General features: G+C 43.0%; 1 protein-coding gene across 6 annotated transcripts in view; it reads left to right on the top strand.

Annotated features, from left to right (window-relative positions):
* Positions 1–23,655, top strand: part of RERE (arginine-glutamic acid dipeptide repeats) — a 381,891-nt gene that overhangs the window by 130,485 nt on the left and 227,751 nt on the right. For 5 of the 6 annotated variants that reach the window (XM_090023240.1, XM_090023239.1, XM_090023236.1 and 2 more), the window contains exon 2: positions 1,497–1,967. In XM_090023240.1, coding sequence (XP_089879366.1) covers positions 1,643–1,967 — 325 coding nt within the window. In that variant the 5' untranslated portion in view covers positions 1,497–1,642. Of the gene's footprint in view, positions 1–1,496; positions 1,968–23,655 lie in introns of those variants that run through there. The other variant, XM_090023243.1, reaches the window with a different exon arrangement.

Here is a 23,655-nt window from a genome sequence, read left to right as displayed (position 1 = left end):
CATGCAACCTGTCAGTCCAGATTGTTGGACCTGAGTGATTTGGAAAGCCATTTGAAGGTAAAGTCTTGGCTTCTGGGGTGAGCAAACGAGAGGCTTTCAGTATATCATAGAAAATGAGGGTTGGAAAGGACCTCAGGAGGTCACATCTAGTCCAGTCCCCTGCTCAAAGCAGGACCATCCCCAACTATATCATCCCAGCCAAGGTTTCGTCTAGCCAGATCTTAAAATCCTCTGAGGATGGAAATTCCACCACCTCTCCGAGTTCCCCTATTCCGGTACTTTTCTACCCTCCTCAAGAGAGAGTTTTTCCTGATATCCAACCTGAACTTCATTTGCTGCCACTGTAGGTTGTTGCTCCTTGTTCTATCATCTGCCCCCACTGAACAGTCTAGCTCCAAACGTGGCAGCGTTCTTTGTCACATTTTAGTTAGTTGAATGGAGTGAGGCAAGTGTGTGGTGTCTGAGGCTTGAAGGGGGGATTTATCACAGAACGGATAAGTGACTGATGAAATCTGCACGGCGTTGTTCATGGCTGTTTGAGGATCTTAAACTATGACATGCCATTCACTTATAAATACTGTTGTAACTGCATGCACTATTTCCCAGTCAATTTGTAGTTGGGCAACAGGGGACCTCAACGTATAATCTGTTATCAGTGTTAGGATATTATAATGGGAGAGACAAAGACAAGAGGATTAGATTCTTCCTTCTGTTAAAGAAATTTGTATTTTGTTAGGAAAAGAATCCCAAAGACTGCCTATTATTCTGATACCTGCAAGCAACTCTGGCTGATGTGCCCATGACCCCCTTGTGGTGTGAACTCATTGGATCCTGAAAGCTTTCAGGGTCAAATTTTAGTTCTGTTTTGGAGAAGAAGCTTTCTTAACAAGTACTTGGGAGCTGTAGCAAGTGGGACATGATTCTGTCTGCTTTGTGGGGCATTGTGCTGGAAATATAGGAGCATAGGCCTGGAAGGGGACCTCCTGAGATCAAGTCTAAAATTTGAAATCCAGGCTACTAGGTAAAGCTTTTATTGTCCTTGCTTTGAGAAGAAAGGTTGTAAACCTGGTGTCTCAGTCAGATTTGTGCTCTAGAAACCTCCCTCCTGCCTACCCTGGAGTCTTTTCAGTTGCATTTGGTTACATTTTTAGTTAGTTCTTGGGATAAAATGGTATTTAGTCTAAAAACTGCGATTCCACCCCAGACATGTCTGTATTTTGGCAATAGCTATGAAATGGTCCTTGTCCTTGGTTCTGCAAAGAACTCTGAAGAGCTTTTGTGGGGGTGGGAGAAAGTTGCTACATCTGCAGCATCTGAAACTATAATTTATCATGGAATTAATTTGAGTTATTTATAAAGATGTAAAATACAGGACAACCTGAAATAATTTTCAAAGTCACTTTTTTGACTTTGAGAACTGTAGGGCGGGGGAGAAGCTTGGGATTATGACAGTATTCTGAGTAATAACGTTTCCTCTTTTTTTTTTCTCTTTCAAGAGCCTTTTTAAAACACTGGGGTTATTGGAGTGGTCGAATTTTTCCTGGATTTGAGTGAGAAATTCAGAAGACTGAAGCCCAGGCTCACTGTCTACCTTTCACGGAGGCCCAGCCGTGAGAGGACAGAAGAAGGCACGTGGCGAATCATGACAGCTGACAAAGAAAAAGACAAAGACAAAGAGAAGGACAGAGACCGAGACCGGGACAAGGAGCGAGACAAAAGAGACAAAGTGAGAGAGAGCGAGAACTCGCGTCCTCGTCGGAGCTGTACTTTGGAAGGAGGCGCCAAGAATTATGCCGAGAGCGACCACAGTGAAGACGAGGACAACGATAACAACAGTGCTACCACGGAGGAGTCTACAAAGAAAAATAAAAAGAAACCACCGAAGAAGAAATCTCGCTATGAGAGAACGGACAACGGTGAGATATCGTCCTTCATCACAGAGGATGACGTCGTCTACAGGCCTGGAGGTAAGGAGCTCTAAATACATGGTAGTTCGGGCTGTAGTTGCATAGCTGCTTACCATGTCTCTGCTGCAGTGTACGTGGTGGTCCTAGAGGGGAGGGTGTGCAGTCTCCAGTGGACACAGGCAAACTTTCTTGTCGCATGCTTTCCATCTCTCTCACAATTCTGATTGGGGGTGAACTTAAGTCCTATTCTTAAGAAAAAGACCCCTTTTCCTTACCATTATGTTGTCTTATTCTGCGTCGGTGCTCTCTTTGCTTTTCCCATCTTTTTTTTTTTTCTTTTGCATCCTCAGTTCACATCTCCATTCCTTCTTGGCTGTCCTTTCCATCCAATTCCTTCTACTCCCGTCTGTAACTGGCCACAATCCAAAATGTCAGGCTTGCAAAGGGAGTTAAGATTCGCTTTGGCCTGGCCTCACTATAGTGGAATACATTATTCTGCAGTCATGCTCCTTGTGGGTACTGTTCTTGAACAAAGGTGGCTTCAGTTCCAGAAAGTTCAGCCTGCATTGTAGACGAATTAATTACTCCCAGCGCTCCTTCCATGAAGACTGGCCTTGAGCTGTGTGCCTTGGGAGTCTGTTATGGGACTGCCAGGCTCCATGCCGCAGCTTCAGAGAGGGGACGAGAAATTTTGATGGCTTCTCCAACTGTGGTTCTATGGGCTTCCAGCTTCCCTGCTCTGGAGCTGGGAGCTAAGCCCCAGCTGAGTTGGCAATATGTAAGCACTCCTTTGAGAGACATGAGATCACTTGCCAGAGTCTGTGACTTGAGTCCAATTACTGCTGCTCATATTACTTGCTTTTAAAGCTCCATTGTCAGCTTCACAAGCCATCTTCACGGGAGGAGGTGTTTATAGCTGAGGCTGCTCTAGGCAGTGAACTGCAAGTCAAGGGATCTGGGAGCCTAGTCCTCATAATGCCATTGGCTTGTTTTCCTGACAGACTTGATCACATGATATTTCATGCAGTTTACCCGTTGATTAAAGCAAGTCATATGTGCTGGCCTTCCCAGAGCTCTCTGGTTTTCAATGAAAGGCTGTATATTCTCACTATAAATATTTGTTCCATGTGCAAACATTGGTATCTTATCAAGGTTGTTTCAGGGCACAATAGAGGGGGGGTACGTTTCATTGTACCCTGGGTATCTTTTGATGTGCTAGTTATGTGAAACCCTGCAGTGATTAAACTAAGTTTGCTTTTTTCAGGGTTTAATTTTTTTTCAAAAATTAGCCCTCCCTGAGGACCCTGTCACGCTGTGCCCATTGTCAGTTGACCACTACACAGTGATATTCCCCAGGAAAGTGGTTTGTGTTGGCTGGGTTTTTTTTCTTCTGGTTGCCGTCTTCATTTTGAATAATAATTTTTATTTGGGGGTAAAAGAATTGTGCAATCTTGATTGCATGGGTAATTGCAGTTGTTTGTTTCACCATAAGGGGTATTTATTCTTGTCTCTGCTCTCAAAAGGATTAGCTTCGGGGCTCCACTATTTTTATCCTGCTCTTCTGTAAAATCGGCAGCATGCTATAGTAACACTGCTGGAGCAAAACAGAAACTGACTCCAAAGGAAAACAGTGGAAGCTAGTGGTGGGAAGCCTGTGTAATTTTCTAATGGTCTGTTGCATTTCTAGAGTACTAAAACTTTATGTGGAAGCTGGTGAAACAGCTGTAAATAGTGTAAAATGTTGGTACTTTTTTTTCTAACCTGTCAGTCATCTGTTTCTTTTGGTTGCTGCAGTGAGTGTGGCCATTTGGGCTGTGCGAAGCTTTGGTCCCCGATTTGGTTCGGCTGAGATTCTGTCCGTTTTGGTGGTCGAATCTCTGAATCCGAATCGAATCAGAGGACCCTTTAATCTCTCTAAATTGAATTGCAGCCCTCTGAATCGATTTGGCGATTCCGACATAAACACAGCTTTAAATGTTTTTTCTACATACCTCTAGGTAGCAGGGGCTTGTGAGTGCTCTGGTGCTTGGGAGCGTGGAGTGTCCCATGGAAGCGCAGGGGGCTCCCCAGTGCGCTTGGCAGCAGACCTGGAAGTGGACCAGAAGCACTTCCAGTTCTGCTGGGAAGTGTGCAGGGGGGCTTTCTGCACTGTGCACCCACTCCCCCCCCAGCTCGACTGGTGCCTTCTGGGTCTGGGGGTGCTCCCAGGGTCCCCCTACAGCCAATCACTGAGCTGGGGTGGGGCGGGACAGCCCTCTCCCCAGCAGCCCCAGAAGTGGACCAGAAATACTTCCAGTTCACTTCCAGGTTCTCTGTCAAGCACATGGAGGGCCCCTCCACGCTCCTGTGGGATGCTCCGTGCGCCCCAGGATTGCAGCATTCGCAAGCTGTGCTGGAACCTCAAGGTATGTAGAAAAAACATTTAAAGCTGCGTCTGTCTGAATTGCTGATTCTCCGAATCGCCATCGAATCTTCAGAATCAATGAATCGGATCACTGTCCCTGATTTGGGCCGAATCAGAATCGAAAAGTGCCCTCTTCACACGCCCCTAGTGACCAACTCCCAGATGAGTGGGGTGTGATGTGTTTTTTTTGCCTTGTGTATAGTCGAGTTAAAGGGTTTAAATAATGGTAGGTTCTTTTGGAAGTAAAGTTTTAAGTTGTTTTTCTTTTCTTTTCTCTTCTATACAAACAAAAAATAATCTTTTTTTTATATAGATGCATCAACTTATCTCCAAGGAGCACACCTCAGACATGCCAAATTGAAAATATTTATGACACTGTTTGCTTCTCAATAGTCAGGACTTTAAATTAGGAAATATTTGACCAGTGGAGGAGCAAGAACAGGGAATCCACAGAATTCAGCTTTGGGGTAGCTTAACTCCAGTGGATTGGGAACACTTATGGTATATTAAGCACAGCTTTTGTGTGGGTTTTGTGGTGAAGTGCTTTAATGCACTGGCTTTTCATTGCTGAGTGACCTGGCTTAAAATGGAGGTAGAAAATCAGTTTGTTTTGTCGTCTTAGTAGTTCATATAATAGAACTGGGAAAAAATAGGACACTCACTATAGGTGCCCTCCACTGAAAGTATCAGTAATAGTCTGATTTTGGGTAGACATGTTTTGGCAGGAAAGCAGAATTTAGTACAAAAATGCCTGCGTTGTGTCTGGGTCCAGTGATCATCAATCTGATTTTCTGACTAATTCTCAAAAAGAAAGTGCTTTATACTCTGCCTGCTGGTGAGGGTGCGGGGGAGCAGGCATAGGGGAAGAGGAAGTTGCTGGCAAACAAGCTTCCTTTGAATTTTTTAGGCTGACAGTTTTAAATAGCTCCTTTTAGACGCAAGTCCCAAGCCATATACACACAACTGTTAGTTTTGTGTATGCATCCTGCATATTCTATAAATATTTGTTGCGCTCCCTTAAACAGCTGCTGCTTGCAGCCGCTATTGACGTATAAAGTTGTAGCTTTTGAACAGGGGACTCCAGGATCATCCACCAGTTATAAGGGTCTTTTTCCATTCTAGTGCAGGAGGATTTTTTTATATCCGGTTTTAGCGCCTGTGGCTTTCAAAGGAAGTTTTCTTTCTTTTTTTTTTTTTTTTTAATTTCAGAAAAGCCATAGGAATGTAATGAATTTAGGAAAAGCATTATTTTGAACTCGCACCTCAGTATTCACCAGAGAATCCACACCGGAGCAAGAAGCCTATAAAGGCTGTGAATGTGGGAAAAGCATCAGCGATTGCTCATGCTTTATACGCTGCAGGAGAATCTACTTGGAAGAGAAATCTTATTTATGTTTGGCATGTAGCAAAAGCTTCAGTTAGGGCTTGTACCTTCTTATTCACCAGAGATCACACAGTGGGGAGAAATGCTATTTATGTACCAAGTGTGGGAAAAGCTTCAATCATGGCACAGACCTTTTTGAATCATCAGAGAACCCACACGCAGTGAGACCCGTCAGCTCTGGCCAAGCATCAGTCAGACCTTATTAGCCACCTGGGAGCACACATGGTTGACAATGTCGGAGAACAGTCTGCTCATACAAATAAAGAAACCGCACTTAATTGAACATTATTTTGGGAGGTGGCTGTTGGAAAACAAGTTCTAAGGGAGTTTGGGTGCTTGGGACAGCAATTACATTTAGATTGTGATTATCTGGAAAAAGCTGCATGGTGTGGCAAAAGGTGCGGAGTCAGGGAAACCACCTTGCAGCGGAAGCGGTCTCCACCATGTCAGTGTGGGCAAGTTAACTGAAACCCTTTATGCCCATTGTCTCTGTAGGATAAGTGCTGTACCAGCCAACCTTCCAGGGAGGTTATGAAGATTATTTTGGTTGCTCTTGCTCTGAGATTACTTGATGAAAGGCGACCTAGAAGAATGTAGCTGTAAGATTACATAAGAGATTATTCTGGTTTTGTAATGTGAATAGCGTAAGTTGAACAGAGTCTGCTTTTCAGTAATTAAAATAAAACACAGTTCCTAATGATTACATTCTGGTGACTTGTCTTTTTTACCCCTTTGGTCATTTCTCTCTGTCTCTCTTGTTTGCTTCAGTGACATTTTTGGATAGCAGTAAAAAATCAGACCACTAGAAATCCCCTTCCTGAAGAGGCATGAGCTTAGCTACCCTCTTCAAAGCTGATTAGCCGTCTGCAAGATATTATAAATAACGTCTTAACTGGATTGTCACATCTTAAATGGTATATTTCCAGCGCTTACTGTATGGTCACAAAGAAGGTTAAGTGCAAATTCAGATTTTATTTGGTAGCTTCTGATTTGCATAAGAGTTGAACAGAGTTGGGCAAATTCATAGGCGTTTGGGTTGGTTGTGGCAATTGCACTGTTGTATTGTGCCGCCTTGCCCAGTGAAAGGTGTTGAGCTGCCTTGCACTTACAGGATAGAAGCAGACGCCGGCAGTTATGGCACAACAGCTACACTGTAGTATGTCTGTGAATAAACCTCACAGTAACTCATTTGGGTGCCCACACCCTTCCACAGTAAGCAGTGCATCACAGGGGTATCAATTACTTGGGTGACCTCTTTTAATGTGCATCTTCAAACTTAAACCTCCTGTTAGTCGCTTTTCAGGAAAGCAGTTTAATTTTGTTTTATCCGAGGTCAGCTCTGATCAGTGTAGGTGAAGATCCCATTGCTCTTATTCTATTCTCCTGGCAGTTAGTTCCTGTGTCTTTGGCCAACACTTCTTCCAAAATCAACCTTGCTGCTGTTCAGGACTCTTATCAACCTATTTGTTTTTCTGTCATCTTACCCCAGAAGTAGTTGCATTTCACTGGTGGCAGGCAGAAATAATTAACTTTTATTGTTGGGAAGAAAGGGATTATATAAGTGTATAGCTTATTGTTGAGTATTTGAATGAACACATCTATACTTGATCTTGACTAGAGCATTTCTATATTCAAGTGCTGCTGCTTGAGTCTGAATGTGATGTTTAGCCTTTGTGTTTTGTTCGAAAATACACAAGTCCATACTACAAACTTGTTTGACCTTGTTGTATTTTCTCCCCTTTCCCTGTCTAATTTACTTTCTCTTATTTCCTGGCAGCTATTACCCTGTTTTTTGTTGAAATGACTGTTATGGTAACAAAATGATTTATTGCAGAGAGTGCATCCAGGTTTGCTTACAGGCTTCTTCACCGTGGGCTATTGGTGGTACAAGTTGACTTGATCGGGGTTGGAAAATTATGTATTTATTTTTTGTTTCCTTCATATCCATGTAAAAGGTTTATATTTCATTTTCTTTCATTTCTAGCACAGATTGAGTCCAGCTAGATGAGACATCTACCTAGACATAGATAGCCATGTTCTAACAGGGTTGACTTTCCCATACGGTTTGCATCGACATGCAATATGGTTAACACATGGTTCCTATTTGTGTGGGTGTAATTTGTTTAAAACTCAGAGTTTAACAGCTCTGCTTGCATGATTGGCAGACTGTAAGCAGCTTCAAACATTGATTTTTTTTTTTTGCTATGTGGGCCAGACCTCCTCACTCGTTACTTTGGTTAGTCGGCCAGTCTTAACTCTTGGTTTTTCTGCTGGAGGACATCCCAAAGTTCATTACGTCATGAGGAAAAACACATGCTGTCTTTTGTATTGGCCATCAGCAGCTGGCACTTTATAGGGCAGCTCCCCAGATTTGTTTGTTCTTTTTCCCGTGTTTCGGTGCTTCAGACTGTTTGGCAATACACTGGGTGCGGAAAGACAAGCCCAACCCTGGGTATGGAGAGGCAATAGGGCTGTGTGCATATGTTGAACTTCATTTGGCAGTTTACCTAAGTATATATAGCAGTTTACTATCTTGTTTGTTGAGAGAACGGAACAGAAAAGCAGCTGCTAGCTTGTACCAGCTGCCCTTTTTTTCTTAGAAGGGGGTAGATGCCTACTGGGCTTATTTGTATCCAGTCTGTCATCATGTGTATTGCCTCAGTAAGTTCATAAGCAAAGAAAGTCATAGGTTTAAGTGGGCCATGTTAGGTTTTGGGGTTTTTTTCTTGAAGAATTTGAAGCTGCAGTTGATATATAATGTGATATTCCTGATTTTGCTATAGGTAAAAGAGGGCACCGTGTGATGGAAAACAAGTAGTTGGATGGTATACCCTTCACCTGAGTGTGAAAGTCTGGCAACTTCTTATTTAGCTGCTTGTTTCCAGAGGGCACAGACATAAAAGAACACTGAAAAGATATTAAAAATAGCCATGCTGCTCTTCTGGACTTGTGGCTGAGGGGGTGGAGCACATGACACGTTCGCAGTATAATAAATTGGCTTTACCATGTAGTCAAAGTGGAGCAGACGCATCATGCAGAGCCCTACTGCATAGTAAATCTTTCAAGTCCATGGTAAAGTTACCATTTGAAAAATGTGAAGTAACTGTACTATGTGGGGGTGTTACTGTGCACTAGGCCTGGTGTCTGCTTCTAGGAAGTTCCATTGGGTGTGTCTACATGTTCAGTTAATGCAGCTGAATAAACTCTGGTGCAGTTTGTGCTGGAGTTTATTGTGCTGCATTTGCACATGCACCCAGGCAGTTGAGCCAGGTTGGAACAGTTGCGGCTGATGGGGGATACGGGGGTTAGCCTGCCAGCCCGGGGCTGCTCTGACCTGGCTCAACATGCTGCAGAGAGGCTGGCTGGGGCACGAGGGTGCTTCAGTGTGGGGCTAGCCAGCAGGCAGCAGTGGAGCACACTCATGCCCCAGCCACCCCTGTCAGTGTCTGCATGTGCGCTGCGCCGGAGTAAATAATGCCACTATAGGATAGTGCTTGTGTGCGGCAGTGCTATACTACAGTGGAGTTAATTAGTTAACTCCATCCTAACAGCACCGTGTAGATGGTGATGTTTTACCGCAGGGCTAATTAGTCTCCTTGCGGTAAACAAACCCATTCAATGTTACCGATCCAGAGTGAATTACTGCATGGTAGTGGTTACATGCCTGCATGTGTGTTCTTCAGCTTTCTAATTAATCTTCCTCCGGTCTCTGGACAGATGACCTCGGCACGTGCGTGGCTTTGGGTGGAAAGGGATCAGGGTTCTAACCAAATCAGGTTGCAGAAGTTGTTGATTAAAGTTTGTGGCTCCAGTTGCAAGTGGAAGGCCTCTTTACCTCTAAAGGTTTGTGGATGTTTTTCCAGCTTTTGAATGGGCCTCTTAACTGAACACATTTTATACGCCTGTCTTGATAAACAGAAGAATCCCAAAAGCATCCCTTTTCTCACTTGGAAGGTCAAAAGGGAATGCTGCTTTTAGAAAAACCTGGTGCCTGACAAGGAAGAGTTTTTTTTTCTCTGACTGGGTTGTAGCCATGTTATGAGTATAAGAATTTGGTTGGAATATGATGGTCCATTTAGACCCATCAACAGAAAAACAAATTATTCTGTATATCACTTGGAAATGAGGGCAGTGTTTTGCTGTAGCTATCCAGAAACATTTAAAAGGATCTATAAGGATTAAAAGGATTTGTAAGGATCCATTCCAGCAATGACATCAGGAACTACATAAACAGCAAATGCAGCAGAAGAACTGCAGGCATGGTAACAGAGGTGGTAAATGTGTTTCTACAGGAAGAATAACACCTTTGGCCACTCTCTGTTATCTTTGAGGACATTGTGGTCATTTGGGTTGCATTAGCTCAGATCTTGTGCTAGGAGATGTCACTGTTGGTAGGTGTTCCTAGAATAATCCAAAATCTGAATTCCAGATTGAAGAGATGCTAAATGAAATACCATTTTTAGCATAATCAGGGATGTAGTAGTGCAACACTTGGTATAAATTGTGTAGGTAAGAATACAGACTGCTAAATGACTCCCTGCTGATCCCATGAGAATCAGTAAAATATAATCCAAGGAAAGTTGCAGCTTGAATAGACAACTGTGGTCTGGTTGATTTGAGGCATCTCTCTCTCAACCAGAGCTCTACCAGTTCCGCAGCTCGGCATCATAGTTCTAATATCAGAAAACAGGTTTCAGACATCATAAATGTCCTAACATCTTACTGACCATAATGGGCAGGAGCCTGTTTTTCATATTTCCTGAGAAACAACAGAGTCTTGGGCCCTTAGCTAGCCTTGGCTTGCACCTTGCAAGAACGGACCTGCTTGCAATTCATGGTGGCCCGTGAAACCTCATGGATGATGTTTATGGCATTGGAAGGCAGGTCTTCCTTGATCTTGTTATGAGAGAAGGTAACCTGAGTGGAACATTTTGAGTGCTACTGCCTCTGAGGATATAGGTGACGTTAGTTAAGGAATGAGATCTAACAAAAGAAATTTAAGCGCTGTTTAAGAGGAAGCATTACCCCTTAAGCTATTGTCTGGGCAGGCATTGGACGACCAGAGAGATGCTGAATTAACAGGTCAGAAAAGTACTCTTGTGAAATACTGCCGCAAGGTTGTCACTAGATGCGTCACAGCAAGATCTTACAGATTTTCCACTTTGATATATTCTGTGATTATAGTTTATGTGGTCATTTTTCAAAGCAAGCCTTATGAAATAGCCTGCGGTCCACTCTGGCTTGCTCTGGGAGCCTGGAGGTGTTGGCTTATTGCACTGGTCCAGTGAGAAAACAACAGAAGATGGCTGGTCAGCTTTTGTTTGCATTTCTAGGCTTGGCTGTAATGTCTGTCCGCTGGACTGCATCAAATAGAATTCCAGTCGCAGTGGAACCCGAATTATATTTACCGAGCGTCTAATTGGACTGAGATTTCCTGCAGTTATGTTAAAATCCACTGCCCTTTTGCTTAGCAAGCAAGCATTTGAACTCCCAAACTCCCGAGGTTTAGCTTTTGCTGGCTCAATTAATTGTTAAATGTTCCCTTTATTATAATTATAGATAGATGCTTTGCCTTGTTGTAACTGAGGAAATTGCTGAAACAGTTGTTTTAATCTGAATTCCTCTATCAGTTTTATAAAAACTCTTAATAAAAAAAAAAGAAGGGGAGGGGGAAGGGAGAGGAAGCAGTTTGCTTTTGAAGTGGGCTAGCAGTATCCGAGTTGGAGAACATTAGTGAAATTGAAATGCAGGAATTTGGCACTTGCCCTGACAGTGATTGGCTTGCATTTGACATTGACCCATGTGTTTGTCATTTTTCCAGATATTGCCTTCTATTTATTTTGACACCCTCACCAGCTGAGAGGCAGGCATGCCAGAATTAAAATTATATATATATATATGTACACACGCACACATGCTCGTTCTCGCTCTCTCATATATACTCTCATTTTCTAGGAAATTTAACTTGCTTTTCAGTAATTTTTTTTGGGGGGGAGGGGAGGACTCCCTGTGCTGAGAATTTAAATGCTAGTTTCTTTGCTGAGTCATCTGCATAAAATGCAGTGGGATTTATCATCCCATAAGGAGCTATAAGTGTACCTTCAGAAGCACTTAGACTTGCAGGCAGACTTCTCCCTTCCAGTTTAGGCTGCGTTGCCCTGATCCTTCTTGGGGATCTGCATGGGTGAACGCTTAGGTCAGCCCAGATTTCTTTGCGAGATTAGCACTTTAATCTACATATGTTCTAACCCCATCTGCTCTCCCTACTCTTCATGTGTCACCTCTGTTACTGAAATAGTAATATAACTTCTAAAGAGTTTGCAGTTTAGTATCACATCTTCAGTTGCTGTGAATTATAAACTTCAGAAACCACAGCTGCTTGGGAGTTGACAAGCATTTCCTTTATTTTTCAGATGTATACCAGTGCACCTTTAATCGCTTTGAAGCACATGAACAATCAAAATCATCATCATAAAAAAAATCAAACAAGCCCCCTCTCAAAGCATTCTCCTCCCCATTACCACTTGAGATTTTCTATTTTAAGAGACCATCATAAGGACAACCCTGTCTCAGTTAAAACCCTTTTCTGTTGATCCACCCTTTTTAATAATGCAGAAGAGAGGGAGAGAGGGTCTGGGTAAACAGCCAAGCCTTGCAGCAAGCCAAGAAGGTCAACAAACTGTACAAAGGCAGCCCAGAAGGTTTCTCCTTGAACTGGATTGAAGCACGTAGAGATCGCTGGCATTTCCAAGCCCTGTTAAGTTTGGGCTGCTTAAATGATTTACCACTGGAGCTTTTCATAGGTAGCAGTTGTTTGTAATTTCCTTTTCATTTTCAAGACTTGAAATGTTATGAGAAATGTGTTAATATAGGTGACTAGGTGAGCAATCCTAAGGCTTCAAAATAATTTGAATCAAGGGACAGAATGCATTGGCAATTCATAGGTATATGGTGCAGGCTTTCATGTTTCTTTTCAGAGGGCATTGATTCCTACCCTGCCTTCATGTTTTAATTGAATATAGACAGCAAACTGCTTGTTAGACTTGTTTACTTACGAACCTCTTTTGCAAGGAGGAGCACTGTGGTGCTATTTCTGTATGGCCCATTAATATAAAGAGAATGAAAACTGCATTTCCAACTTCTGAAGTTGGGTTTGTTTTGTTTTCCATCTAAATTCATTGGGCATTGTTTTCCCTCTTTTCTGTATGTGGGGCAGCTGTTAATGCTTGACAGATGGAGTCCCACTTAAGGCTGATCAATAGAGGTTGATCCAACAAACAGTTTTGTATTTGTTTTTGCTTTGCTATCTGTGCGGATCCTCAGACTGGGTAATATAGAGGGGGAGAAGCAGGGGAGGGAAGACATTGGGAATTTGTAGGGAAAGAGGGTTAATGTTAATCTAATGTGTCATTTCTCATACTGTCCCTTGTACATTAATCTGTAGAATTGGGAGAGTGCTTGATGGGTTTCTCATAGCAAATGAGCCCTGCACAAGTGCGGCGTTTTAGATGAGGTGATCGCTCTGTGTGGGCATTCGTCCCCTTTCAGGCGTCTTCATCCCTGCATGTCTTATCACAACAAATCAAGAAGATGTTCCATCATTGACTGTTATAATGAAACCTTATTAAAAATCATCTCTGTGCTGCAAGTTCTGTGCATGTGTGGTGCGTACACCAAAAAAGCTTAGACTCCTAAAAATAAAATATCCTGTCAAACTAAGGCATTTTGAGTTTTTGCAAGGTCTGTAGGGTGAAGTTTCACATTAAGACCTTATTGATACGTTTTTGGTACATGGCAGCAGCAGTAGATATAATTGAAAAGCCATGGTTTAATTACCATAGGTACTCATGGTGCACAGATACCAGGGGCTTTGCAAATTGCATTAGGGAATTACTTTTGCAGCTGATGAACATAGGAAGATTGCAACTCCTACTCAGAATAACACTTATTAATGTGGAATATAGCACGCCATTATAAAACTGGGCAAATGGAAATGTGAGGTAGAAATGCTACTGGGATTGAGTTTGAATCATTGTTCCAAGGGTGGGAGGGAAAATCTCTGGGCATTTTTTGTGGAATGGAGCTGCTGAATTGCTTTTGTAGTTGCTGTGCTTGATGGCCTTGAAGATTTGTACTTCACTTTTAAGCCTTAATAGAAAGTTGCACCTGTTTTGGTCAGCACATCATTCTGAAGTTTTGTGGGGGGAGAAGGCATTTCTTCTCTGTAAATGGAGTTAACTGGAGACAGTCCTGCAGTTCAGCTTCAGAATGCAGGTTTTGGAGAAGCCATGGTTTTTCAGCATTTCAAGAAAAAAAGATGACAAAGTGTTGGGTGTTGATTGTAAACATTCCCCTACACTTACAACTCAGATACAATCCTGGAAGTGCATGAGAACTAATGAGTGAAACAGGCTATAATTAGTGAAACTGCTACTCTATTTTCAGTGTCCAAATGGAGTGTGAAATGCTAGAGGTAAATACAGCTTAAATGGTGAAAAGGAATTTATTTAAAAAACGTTCACATCTCAATGGTGTCTGCTCAGTTGGTTAACACTGGCAAGATAAAATTGAAATGAACTGAATGGCATACCTTGTTCTATAACCTAGATGAATGCTACTGGTCAGAAGACTGGGTGAATGTGTTCACCTTTCTTCCTTAACAAAAATTAAAAAAAAATTGCACCAAACTAAGGATAAGCAAGGGTGGGGTGTTTATGTGATCATGAAAGAGGCAGCCTCAGTCCATCTGTCTGTCCAACCCTCCTATTGAGCGAAGTGACAGCATTTTGTCAGCTATCAGCCAGAGACATTTCTTTGTCCAGTCTTCCTTTTCCCTTCAGAGGCCAAGGCGTTATGGATGCTTTCCTTTTACCTTTTGCTTCTGGTACTCTGTTGTGGGAGGATTTCAGACCAGAAACCCTTCCATTCTCGATCACTCGGGTCTAGAAAATCTGTGTTCATCTCATCCCAGCATCCTAGGGTTTGTTTTTGATTGGTAAGGTCTTCTATTCCTTTCTAAACAAAGATGTCTTGTATTGCCTGCTATTTCCATTGAGATGTTTGTTGCTTATTTCCAGCAAGGTAATGCTCATCTTTATTGTAAGTATGGTAATCCTTGTTTTATGTTCCGTACTGTAGGAAAGTAGGCACATGTCTTGGCAGGTGTCTAGGATATTAAGAATTTTTTTCTTTAAAAAAAAAAAGAAGAAGCAAAACAAAAAACAAAGGCATCATGTTGAAATGCACTTCTGCTATAAGATCAGCTTTACAGCAGCTGCACTAATTTGTTCTTTATAAAAAAAAAAAATCTCAAAGCCATTTACAATTTAAACAATAGCAAAATCTCCCATTTCATTTTGGAGAATAAGTGTAGCACTCAGGTTTTTAGATACAAATACCTTGTTTAAAACTACTAGGATTGATTATACAAATGGCAGGTGGATGGCTATCAAATTGCAAGCCAACAGGGAGAGTAACAGCCAGGCTTCCTCACCATAAATGTCTGTATTTGCAGCACAGTGAGCTTTGAAGAGACAGAGAATGCAGCTATTTTAAACACAGAATAATGTGGAAATCTTCCCGATCAGAGATTTCAAATCACTGAAGTGATGCATTCATTTAGTTCTTTACTCCAAAACACCTGTTTCTGCTCAGAGCTGCTCCAGCAATTGAGAAGATAGGTTACTCTTTATCTGCTTGCCTAATCAAGTAGCTACATCTATCAGCTGTTCAAACTGGGAAGTTTTTATTATAAAAGCTGCATTGATGTCATAGGTGGTTTTGAAGATCTTAAAATGCTTTACAGATAAACTGTATTCATCCTCTGAGGTAGAATAATACCCCTTACTTTTAAACTGGACAGGGAAGCATGTAAGATTTGTTGGAGTGTGTGCTCCACTTGGGGCATGGGACCTAGAAGTTTCAAGTCCCTCTTCTGTCCTTATGTGCGGGTTCACATAATAAACCACAAAGATGTAAAGGAGAGTCCTTATCTGCTGATTAAAATTTAAAAAGCATGGCAAATACTTTATTTACAAAATGATTAAGTGACTTTCTTAAAGGCATTTTGGTGTTTCTGGTCAGTAAAATTCAAAATACCCATCTGTAGTTTCTCCTGTTGGCAATGACTGAATATTCAGTAGATTGTCGAGTCTGACCCCCCTGCCCTGGGCAGGAATGAGTGCTGGGGTCAGACAACCCCAGCCAGGTGCAAGAGTAGCCTCCTCTTAAAGACCCCCAAGGTAGGGGAGAGCACCACCTCTCTTGAAAGCCCATTCCAGATTCTGGCAGCCCTTACCGTAAAGAAGATCTTCCTGATGTCTGCTCTCCGTCAGTTTGTGGCCGTTGTTCCTTGTTACTCCAAGGGGTGCCCTGATAAACAGAGCATCTCCTGTTCCTTGCTGCTGTCTCCCAGCGCAGTTGTAGGCAGCCGCAAGATCACCTCTCAGCCTTCTCTTGCAGAGGCTGACGAGATCCAGGGTCCTCAATGTCTCCTTATAGGGCTTTGTCCGCAGGCCCCCAACCATGAGAGTGGCCCTCCTCTGAACCCTCCTGAGGTTATCCACATCCCTCTTTGAAGTGTAGCGCCCAAAACTGGATGCAGTACTCCAACTACGGCTTGGCTAATGCCGTATAAAGGGGAAGTATCACCTCCTTGGACCTGTTTTGTCATGCACCGTCTAATACATGATCAAGTGCAGTTGTCTTTACTGATTGCTTCATCACATTGACAACTCATGTTCATCGTGGTGTCAGCAATGACTCCCAAGATCTGCTTCCACTGCTGTGCTGCTGAGAAGGTCATCCCCCAGCCTGTAAACGTGCTGGTGATTCCTTCTCCCCAAGTGCAGCACCTTGCACTTGTCCTTGAACTGCATCCTATTCTGTACTGCCCACTTCTCCAGCCTGTCCAGATCCGCCTGGATTCGTTCCCTACTCTCTAGTGTGTTAACTTTACCCCATCATTTGGTATCATTTGCGAATTTGGACTGAGTGCTTTACACTCCCTCATCCAAGTCACTGATGAAGTCATTGAACAGCACAAGTCCAAGGACCAAGTCTTGTGGGACTCCACTGCTCACGTCTTTCCAGGTTGATACCGACCCATCCACCATCACTCTCTGGGTGTGACCCCCGAGTCAATTTGCGACCCACCTAACCGTGTAATCATCTACGTCACAGCCACTCAGTTTATCTGTGAGACGAGGATGAGATACCGTATTGAAGGCCTTCTTTAAAATCCAAGTAGATGACATCTACCTCAGTTCCTGCATCTAAGCATTTTGTGACCTGGTCATAAAAAGAAACAAGGTTAGTTGGGCAGGATCTACCTGTTATGAATCTGTGCTGGTTGCCCTTCAGCATTGCTTTCCCTGCTAGACTCCCACAAATGTGATCCTTAATTTTTTCAAAGGTTTTCCTGAGGGTAGAGATGAGACTAACCGGTGTATAGTTATCCAGATCCTCCTACCTCCCCTTCTTGAAAATAGGGACCACGTTGGCCCTTTTCCAGTCCTCTGGGACCTGACCTGAGCACCATGTGTGCTCAAACAGCTGTGCCAGTGGCTCTGCTATGACACTGGCCAATTCCTTCAGCACCCTTGGATGAAATTTGTCTGGGCCTGCTGACTTAAATGCATCCAGCCCCTCCGAGTGTCTCTCACTAAGTCAGTGCTAACAGTTGGTAGGCTAGTTTCCCTTTTTTGCCTGTCTGTGGGCCAACTGGGAGATATGTCCTGATCTGTGTTCAGGAATACAGAGGCAAAAAACTCCTTGTCCCCCCCACCCATCTGTCACTAATTGTCCTAGTTCATCCTGTAGGGGTCCTATGCTACCCCGTGCCTTCTTTTAACTCCCTATATATCTGCAGAAGGACTTTTTGTTGTCTTCAATTTTTGTTGCCAGCCTAAGTTCCATTTCTGCTTTGGTCTTTCTGACTGCCTCCCTGCAAGTGCGGGCCAAGTAGGTGTACTCCACCTTGGTAGCTACTCCCCGCTTCCACAGCCCGTGTGCCTCTCTTTTTTTGCCCCTAGGCTTTCCTGGATTTCCCTGTTCAGCCAGGAGGGTTTCTTGGCCCCATTGCCCCCTTTCCTGCGCAACAGGATTGTCTCCTTTTGTGCCTGTAGGATTGCTCCCTTTAGGAATGACTGCCCTTCCTGGATTCCCATCTCTCCAATGTTTATTTCTATAGCAATATGCTTGATATCTTGGATAAGTCCTGCGTATCCCATGTTTCCTCCATGGAAACCTATTTGTATTTTCACACTTGGAGAAAGCTAGAGACTCTGCTAGAACACTCTCCTGAAGTTGCACCGTTGCACATTTTATTGTCAGAGCACTTTTCATCCAGAAAAGATCCTAAAGCACTTTATAAGCCGTGGCCATAAAGAATCATTCAAAGTCGGCTCCTTTTGGTGCGGGCGAATCATAGCCAGGTAGATGTTTGGAAAGTAGCATATTTTACAACACTGGGAAGGGAGTTTTGGCTGACAGTTTTGGAGCAAATGCCTGCTGTCTCTTATGAAATGCTTACAGAGTCTTTGCTATCTATGTAAATCAGAAAGAACTGTTTTTTGGGGTTTTTTTAAGGCCACACATACCGTAAGTTTTATCTGAAGGAAGAGATGTTGAGTCAGGCCAGCTCTTACATTGTTTGAAAGTTAAACGAGGTTTCAAGGTAATTATACACATTTAGCCCTACTATCCCTGACTTCACTTTTTATTTAAACACAAAATCAAACCTAAATAACCTTTTGCTGTGCATTTAGTGACTGAGCATGTTGAACATCTATTGATTTTTGTCTGTCTTTTTGCAGCAGCTGAGTTGCTTTTTGTAGGAAAATCAGAGGTGTGCGTCAGAGCTGTAAACCAAATACTACTTTAAATTTTGTGTTAGCCTTGCAGGGGGAGTCCTATGAAATATTGTGGGCATGCATAGCAAGTGTAGAAAAAAATAATTGGTGTGGGAAATCATGTAGCTTGATGCTTGAACTGCAGAACAGTTGCTTTTATAAAATTGGGAGCTGCAGACTACAATTAACTGTCATTAATTTTGTTGAATAGAAATATGTTCAATTTATTGTACAATCAGGAGCCAGGCTTGAATGAGTTTCAATAGATGAAATCTAAATTATACTGACAGTCCATTAAACAGCAGCAGAAACCTTTAAAGAAAATGGATTCACTATGATACCAGTTTATAATAAAATCATTTGCCAAATAAGAAGTACAGCCTAGGCGTCATGAATACTCCTGTGTGTTTCAAGTGAACACTGCAAATTGGTTGAACCATTTATTGAAGAACAGGGCTCAAGCACATTGTTTTCTGACAAGGAGCCAACAGTGTTGCTTGAAATCTGCTCAGCAGGAAGTGACACTAAAAGATCAGACTAGCAATTTGTTTGTTGTCAGCCATATGGGGAAAAGAGGTAACTTTTATACCTCCCTACCTGTCATTGGTGATATTTTTTCCCTTGAAAGCCATGCATATAATATTCCCAGCGCATTCCTCTCTTTGTATGTGTTTCTTAAACCTTGGTTATTAAAGCAGCATACTGTTTGTAGCGGCTGTAGTTAAAGGTCTGTTGGTGTTTCCATTTTCAGCAGATTGATAAGTCAGCCTTATTTGGAGAGAGGGCAAGATTCACTGAGCATGGAGAGACTAAATTTTTTTGGATCACTTGAAAGGTACTGTATTGTAATACTAGCCTCTGCTCAGTCTGTATTTTCTGGTATATAGAATGTGTTTTTCCTTCTTGCTACACAATAAAACTGATTTTAAGAAGAGGGAAAAGGCAGCGCATTTTGAAGGCAGTGTCACTTGATTGTGAACTTGCCTCCAGCAGATGTTTGTGTCCTCTTCCTCATAATTATTTTATTGTGCTGGGTGCATTCATTGTGTGTGTGAATATAGTCCTTACCCCAGAAGTGAAGTCCCTATTAATAAAAACCACTCTGTTTACTTGCCTGTTTTAAATAATATGCAAGTCTGCTCTAATGGTGAAATGGTAGCTTTGATTTCCAGGGCTTCTCTGAAGACTCTGTCCTTTTAGGATTGCTCAGACCAGCACATAATGTGAACTTTATTTCTACTGCAGTGTTACCTAGCTATGCCACTTTTGGCCAAGCAGTGCATGCAGGCCCCTGTATGTGTGTGCATTCATGTATGCACATGAACTTGTGTGGGCACCTATGCATGCCCACAGAAGATGGTCCCTCACCCCAAAGAGTTCACAGTCCAGATACGCAAGATGAGATGCAACAGGTGGTTGTAACATGCAGGCAGGGGAAGCATAAAGTTACAGTGAGATCCCTACGATTAGCGTAATAAGCAGTGGTTGTTACAGCACATCAGCTGGATGGCCCCAGGGCTCTCAAGTGGCGGCACATGTTCTGCTGGGGTACGGGAGTTTGATGTTCCATCCATTTACTTGACAAGAGATTTTTAAGACGGTGGCATGTGAGCTGCTGGGCTAGCCATTGTCCTCATTTTTCTTTTTTATTAAAGTTGCTGAGAAGGGTGAGGGCAGGATTAGAAATCAAGCCTAATCTTTTCAGAATGTTAGATTCGTGAAGTTAAATATTTGATGGAAGGCAAAAATGAGAGCGCTAGGGATCCTAAGAGGAAACGGGGATGTCAGTGCAGGGAAACGTGTGTATATATATTGGAGCTCAAGTTGCTTACAGCTAGACTTTGAAATGTAAGCTTGTGACTTGAAATGACGGGGAGGGGGGGAGCCTGTAGACATTCCTTGTTGGTAGCTTTCAAGGAATAGCTTTTCTGTGGAAGAAAATGCAGGACAGAAAGCTTAAGGCTTTTTTAGGCTTGGATGATGCAAGTGTTGACTCATATTAGCTAAGACCTGAAAGGCTCCTAATTGTGGTGGTGTTTACTACATGCGTTTACTAGAGAGGGAGGAAGGAGCTTCATGTACTGGGAAAGGCGAGGGGTTTTGTTCTTTCCTTTACAAAAGGTTTCCTTAAGCCCATATGTTCCAGCTTTGATTTGCAAAGGGGCACGTGAGCATTCTGGTAACCTTTTGGCATGGAGACACCTGGGATGATCACCCATATATTTAAAAGCATAATGTATCGGTAGCATGTGTCATGGAAATGTTTCCTGGCTCCAAATTGGAGGGGGGAGATTTGACAGCTGGTAATTCAATCTGTAATGGTTTGCGTGAAAGAAGGAAGAAGCCAAATGCACTGGTGGCAGAAGACAAGTAGTGAATCCCATCAGCTGTGCTTTATGGCTTTCTTACGTTGCAGCGATGAAGGTAACGAAGTCTCTTTTTTTCCTCCGGTCAACTCAGCCAAGGCACTGCCTTGGAAGCATGCTGGGTAACAAGACATAGGCCTGAGGAGTGTCTGCCCCCAGCAGCTCTCGTCGCCCCGGCTGAGAAGACTACAATCTGTGCCTGCAGGCCAAAGGCCTAGTGCCCCGTGTCTCTACCATCAATGTAGTTTTGTGCGAGGGATGGAAGAGAAGCAAGGATGGAGTAGTGGAGGCCTGGGAACTAAGTACTGTAAAGGCTGTGAAAGTCTTTAAATGTAAGGATAGTCGTTCTGAAGTGGTCCCGGATAAGAATAGTGTGTCAAGGAGATGCTGCAGTCTGTGCTGCTGTGGATGCCTCTCGGGGCACTTTGCGTGATGTAGGCAGAGGCATTCTGCAAGGCAGGGCTGAAGACAGCTGGGGCTTGAAGAAAGAGGTTACAGTAGTCAAAGCATAACAAGGAGTAAGGAGCAGGTGTGAAGTCAAGACAGTGTTGTTCATGGGCATTTATTGTGCTATCCTTTGCATTACGCTTTGCAGGAGACTTGGCGTGTTGAAGCTTCTGTGCTGCTGCAGTGTCCTACAGCTGCAAGATATCAGTAGCTGTGGCTGAGTTAGTCCGTTGCTTGTCAGGCTCGATTCTGGAAGGACAGACGGACGGGTGATTCACTCAACCTAGAGGTGTAGACGCAAACTGAAATGGCTGATTTGCTATTTTGGTCTTTTTTATACAAATGTCCATGTAATGAGGTATCACGTAGGGTTTCCTTGGATGTTCAGTTGTCTTGTGGGTTGTGCATCATACAGCAACTAGGTGTGGACAGAGCATTGAACTGCTTGATAGCAAGGAACATTTCACTTGGCAAATCCATTTTTGGAGAGCAGTTAGTTTTGTAATGACTTTAGGACTGTGTTAAATATTTCCTGAACAGAAGGTCATCACACTTTAGATAGTGGGGGCAGGGGGAAAAAGAAAAGATCTCCCCCCTACTCCCAAAAGTATCTTGCAAGAACAAGGAAGTGTCTGAAATGTGGGGCTTACTGGGAATCCTTAGCTAGATTAGTGGCTGTTGAAGCAAGTGGCCACAGTGTTCTTTGAGTTGGCTGTTAAGAAGATTGCATACAGGTTCATTGTGTGCTGCAGCATGACAGATGGCTTTAGTCTATGATTTCCTGGGCAGAGAATACCTATTGCTCAATTTATATAAACCTGTTGATCAGCAAAGTGGTTCAGAAGCACCTACATTTTGACAGCGTGAGGGCACTCCTGTTTGGTTTGTTTTTTTTAGAGCTGCTTTCTGACTGTCTCTTCCTCCTGAAGAATGGGTCGTCATTTGCAGATGGTGCCAAGTGGCCACAAAACTGAACGTGAGAAAATGTCAAAACTGGCAATTCCAAATGAAATGGGACCCTTCATCCTTGCTGCATTTCATTGTGTAAAATTTTACAGGGATTTGAGATCAGTGAAAAATGGGTGCACGTAACCAGGTGACATCACACAGTGAGTGACTCCATACTAAACTTGTGTTTTGTTGACATTTTCATACTCTTAAGTTGCGTCTACCTAGGGATGTTACATGTGAAACAACTAGTTCAGTCTTCTTAATATCCCTGATGTGCATACATATATAGCCACATCCCCACCCTCATCCTGTTCAAATTATTGGGCATCTCGGGCTGTAGTAGTCTTCCTTGGGACAGGAGTAAACCCGCTTGCTGTGAGTTTCTTCTCTTAGTTTTGTGTGGATGACATTCCTAATTATCCTGCTTTTGGTGGTCCTCCCAACTCCCAGAGTCCATTGCTTTGTGGCTGTGTCAACATGTCTTGCGTTGCTTCTGTGTCATTCTGACTGGATGTCATCTCTCTTTTTAACTACTACTTCGTGGTGCAGGGCACTTTATTGTTCGTGTACCTCTTATGGCAGGCATGCGTCTTTCACCTTCGTTTCTGTATGGGTCCTTCAGAAGTCCTGCTCATTTTCCCTCTTTGAAGAGCTGCATCTGAAAAAGTCACAGGCATGTTGGCATTGATAAGACCCTTGGAGCAAACGAAGGCAAGAAGGCATTCTCATGGCTTGTCCCAGCACAGAATCAAAGCACAAAAATGTTTTGGCTGAAGTACTTGAAGGCAAGGGACCAGAGCAGGACCTATGGTAGTGTTTCTACTAGCTGCCCATGTGATGGAAAAACAGATGATGTTTTTGCAAGTAGTGCTACTGCAGGACCAGAGAATGAAAACTACCCTCTCAAGAGAGCACCTCAGACATCAAGGCAAGCAAATAAACCCCCACTGAAAATTATTCTGACCCCACATATGTCCTGGGATCCAAACAAAAGAAGAATATCAGGAGAGACAGAAACTGTGACCTGTCAGATCTGGACATCATGCAAGAACCTGATGTGGACAGGCATGCCGAAACTAATAAAGAAAAGAGCTCTACCATCAGCCGGCCTGACAATGCTGCAGCAGGGCGTGGTATCCGTAAGCAATGTGTGTCCTTATACAACTGCACACCAGGTATAAATGAATTTGTTGTGGTGTTATGTCTCTCTTCAGGGTAGATCTGCAGGAATCGTTTTCTGCTGGTTCAGTACTGAACACCTTCCTGTAGACTTTGTAAAACATTTTTCCTTCAGTCTCAAAAGGAGCCCAGGGGTGGGTTCCTGAAGGCAGTGTTGTGACGAGAT

Source organism: Crocodylus siamensis, chromosome 12 (assembly GCF_052110815.1).
Source record: "Crocodylus siamensis isolate JL-2025a chromosome 12, ASM5211081v1, whole genome shotgun sequence".
NCBI lineage: Eukaryota > Metazoa > Chordata > Crocodylia > Crocodylidae > Crocodylus > Crocodylus siamensis.
Note: the sequence above shows the minus strand (reverse complement) of the source record. Positions and strands in the feature narration are given on the sequence as shown.